The 3,857-nt window shown below is 51.6% G+C and overlaps 1 protein-coding gene across 2 annotated transcripts in view; it reads left to right on the top strand.

Annotated features, from left to right (window-relative positions):
• ZSWIM4 (zinc finger, SWIM-type containing 4) overlaps positions 1 to 3,857 on the top strand; it is a 24,405-nt gene that overhangs the window by 14,013 nt on the left and 6,535 nt on the right. For both annotated transcript variants that reach the window (XM_012729058.1, XM_004688695.2), the window contains 2 exons: positions 1,176 to 1,330; positions 2,595 to 2,758. In XM_012729058.1, the coding sequence (XP_012584512.1) occupies positions 1,176 to 1,330; positions 2,595 to 2,758 (319 nt within the window). The remainder of the gene's footprint in view (positions 1 to 1,175; positions 1,331 to 2,594; positions 2,759 to 3,857) is intronic.

Raw genomic sequence — 3,857 nt, 5'->3', positions numbered from 1 at the left:
GTTTTAATTTGCATCTCCCTTATTACAAGTGATGTTGAACATTTTTTTCGTATGCTTGTTGGCCATTCTGTATTTCCTCTTTGGAGAAGTGTCTTTTTAGCTCTTCTGCCCATTTTTTGATGGGGTTGTTTACTTTTTTGTTGTTGAGTTTTGTCAGTTCTCTGTATATTTTTTTGTTATCAGTCCTTTATCACTGCTTTTGTGTGAAGAAATTTTTTCCCAATTAGTGGGCTGTCTGTCTGTTTTTTGTAATGTCTCTTTTGCTATACAGAAGCTCTTTAACTTGATGTAGTCCCATCTATTTATCCTTGCCTTCACTGTTGTGGCTTTGGGTGCTCTTATCTTTTTTTTTTTATAAAATGTGTTCAGGGAATTCCATCTCCCTCAGTGTTTTTTGTTTTTTTTTTTTAAGATTTATTTTTATTTGTGCATACCGAACTGGGGTGCAGGCCAGAGGTGCAGGGGCGGTGAGAGAATTCACCAGAAACAGAGTGCGGAGCAGAACAGGCAGATCAACAAAGTACACTGCTGAGGGGAGCAGCGGACGGGTCAAGAGAGGCCTGCCGCGCCATGTGGTCACCTCTGGGGCAGGCGGGGATCGAACTCATGCAGAAGTGGCTTTCGATTCTTCGTGCTGTGCTTTAACCCACTGCGCCACCAGGGAGGGTCCGGGTGCTCTATCTTTAAAGATGTCACTGAAGTATATGTCGTGTAGTGTTTGGCCCATCTTTGCTTCCAGGTATTTTACGGTTTCCGTTCTTATGTCTAGGTCTTTAATCCACTTCAAGTTGATTTTTGTGAATGGAGTGAGGTAGTGATCTAGTTTCATTTTTTGCATGTAGCTTCCTAGTTTTCCCAGTGTGCTGGGGATGTGTTTTGAGAAATGTGTCACTAGGCAGTTTGGCATGCATCCATCACAGGTAGTTACACAAACCTCGGTGGCACAGCCTGCTACGCTGTGCTACTTACTGGACCACGGTTGTATATGCAAAGGACCCTCTTGACAGCAGCTTTTCTAGTGGTGGTCATGAACACCACAGCCACAGGGGACGTGTCGCACGCACAGCTTCTGTCTTCCTGGGTGCCCAGGTCTCTGCTGTTCGAGGCAGGAGGCGCTCCTAGAGAGGACAGACTCTAGCCTTGCCCCATGGTGGGCCTCCTTCCCCTCACCCTAGGCTGCCGGTACTGGAGACCGCGTTCCCAGCTGGAGAGCCTCGCCCCAACCCACTGGACTCCATCGTGAGCAACCGCTTCCCACGCTGGTTTATCCTTGGCCACCTGGAGACCCGCCAGTGCGAGCTGGCCTCCTCCATGCTGACAGCTGCCAAGGGTGAGGACAGCAGCCGCCCCCACCCCTCTGTCCTGTTAATACCTTCCTGTCCCCGCTTTCTGTCTTTTACCACGTTCCACCAGTTTCTTTGGATGCTTTGCACATATCCCAGGCACTGTCTCAGGTGCTAAGGATTCAGCAGTGAAGAAAACTCCCCATTCCCATGCCCTCTTTAGTCACATTGTAGTGGGGCAAATAGACCATATAGTCTTGGTGAGAAAGATTGTCATGCAGTGGGTGAAAAGCCTGAGAGTGCTACAGAGGGGAATGAAGGTGAGGGGGTCATTTAAACAAAGACCTGCAGCTGGGGGCACAGCCATGCTGACATCTGCTGTCCCTGGCAGCTCAGGCTGCCATGCAGAACACCACAGCTTGTGTGGCCTCAGCCAGACATGTATGTTCTTGTGTTTCTGGAGGACCAAGTCCCAAAGTCAGAGTGTCAGCCTGGTCAGTTCCTGAAAAAGAACTGAAAAGCCCCACTCTTGCTGTAGCTCACGTGGTAGGGGCTTTTTTTCCTCTCTTAGAGGACACTTACCCCATCGTGGGGACCCCACCCTCATGACCTCATCTGAACCTGATTGCCTCCCAAAGGACCCCCACCCCCTAATGTCACCACACCATTATATACATCACGCTGTGTGAATTTTGGAAGGATACAATTCAGTCCCTAGTATCTGAGAAGAGCATTCCAGGCAGAAGGATCAGACAGTGCAAAGGCTCTTCAGTCGAACTATGCTTAGGATATTTAAGGGACAGAAAGGAGGAGCCAGGTGTGGCTGTAATGGAGTGACAGAACTGTAGGAACTGGGCCATTGGTGACAGTAGTGTTTTATCAGCACCATACTTGCATAACTCCTCACCACGGGGAGGTCTTGATGAGTTGGGGTCACCACAGGCCTGGGAGGCAGGTGCCCCTGCAGTTGCATTACCCATTTTACAGAAGTGAAGCAGCTTAATCAGGGTCACACAGCTAGTGAGTGTGGTAACAGGGCAAGGAATTGAACACTGGCATTCTGGGTCCCATATTCTCAGTATGCTTGACAGTGTGGGGTACACAGGTCCTAAGGTGACTTCTTTCAATTGGAAGGGGGATGGCAGAGGAGAGAAGTGGGACAGTGGTGAGGACAGTCTGGATCTTCACAGAACTGTTGCCAGGTCTCCCTGTGTGCTCATACATGCACTGTGTGGAGAACCTTCATGAGCATGTCTGGCAGGGGTTGGGCACCCCATGACATCAGTGCTCTCTGCTCCTCACCACCCCCAGGAGACCCCAAGTGGCTACACACAGTACTGGGCTCCATTCAGCAGAACATCCACTCGCCAGCCCTGCTCTTCAAACTGGCACAGGACGCCTGCAAGACGGCCACCCCAGCCAGCGCACCACCCGACACCACCCTGCTGGGCATAGCGCTGGAGCTGGGCCTGCAGGTGAGGGCCCCCCCAGGAGGACAGGGAGGGGAAGGGGGAGGCTGCCTGAAGGCGGAGCCTGAGTGAATACCACCTCTGAGTGGTGTCTGAGTGAGCACTGCCTCAGCTCTGGCCTGCAGATGCGGGCTTCCCAGGTGGGAACTGTGCTTCCTGGTGGGGTGGGCCTGTGGCTGAGGGACTTAGCAGAGAGCCTGAGGTGAGAGTCAGCCCTGAGGATGGCTAAGCAGCAGGAGGGGTAGGAGCTAGCAGGTGAGTGAGTGAGCGACAAGACGTGGCAGAGCCGGGGGTGCTCACAGGTAAGCCCTGTGCATGGGCAGGGCTGGCGCTGAGGGGCCAGCCTGCCAATAAGGACCTTCCTCGGGAGTGCAGCCTGTAGGGAGCCCCATTGAGGGCAGGGCGTGCATGGGGTGCAGGGATTGTAGCTGAAAGTCACGCAGGTGGGCAGCCCCACAAGGCCACCTCAGGCCAGCATGAGTACAGACTAGGTGAGGAGACCACTGCACTGCAAGGTGTGGGACATGGCAGGGGCAGCACCCATGGGGGCGGGCTCTCAGAAAGTGGTAGAAAAAAGAGAGTAAGAAACATCTTGGGGCAGAGTCTCAGATGGGATGGAACCTGCCCATGTAAAACCAGCAAATGGTGTGTCTGCAGGAGGCAAAATTGGCCTCTTCAGGAGGATGAGGCCTTGTAGGAAGTAGAGCAGGACGAGGGCTTATCTAGAGAGAGGAGTTTCCAGAAGCAAACAAGACCTGGGGTTGGGGTGAGGCAAGCTCCCCTCTGGGGAGAGACGAGCTTAATGTAGATGGAAGTTAAGGACGGCATGTGCTTTGGTTTTGGGCTGTTGAGGAGGAATGTGCTGACGTGAAAAGCATAGAACATTCAGGAAAAAAGGAACAGGTTGATAGGATCTCAGCATAGCACCAACTGTCGGCTACAACTTTAGTTGAACACTTTGAAGCAATAGGTACTGTTTAAAGACAGTAAGATAAGACTGTCTTTATATAGTTGTTGTTTTTTTTTTAAGATTTATTTATTTATGCATACAGAACTGGGGTACAGGCCAGAGGTGCAGGGGCGGTGAGAGGATTCACCGGAGACA

Source organism: Condylura cristata, unplaced genomic scaffold (assembly GCF_000260355.1).
Source record: "Condylura cristata isolate star-nosed mole 26May11 unplaced genomic scaffold, ConCri1.0 scaffold00024, whole genome shotgun sequence".
In the NCBI taxonomy this organism is placed as follows: Eukaryota; Metazoa; Chordata; class Mammalia; order Eulipotyphla; family Talpidae; genus Condylura; species Condylura cristata.
This window is presented reverse-complemented; position numbering and strand designations above follow the sequence as displayed.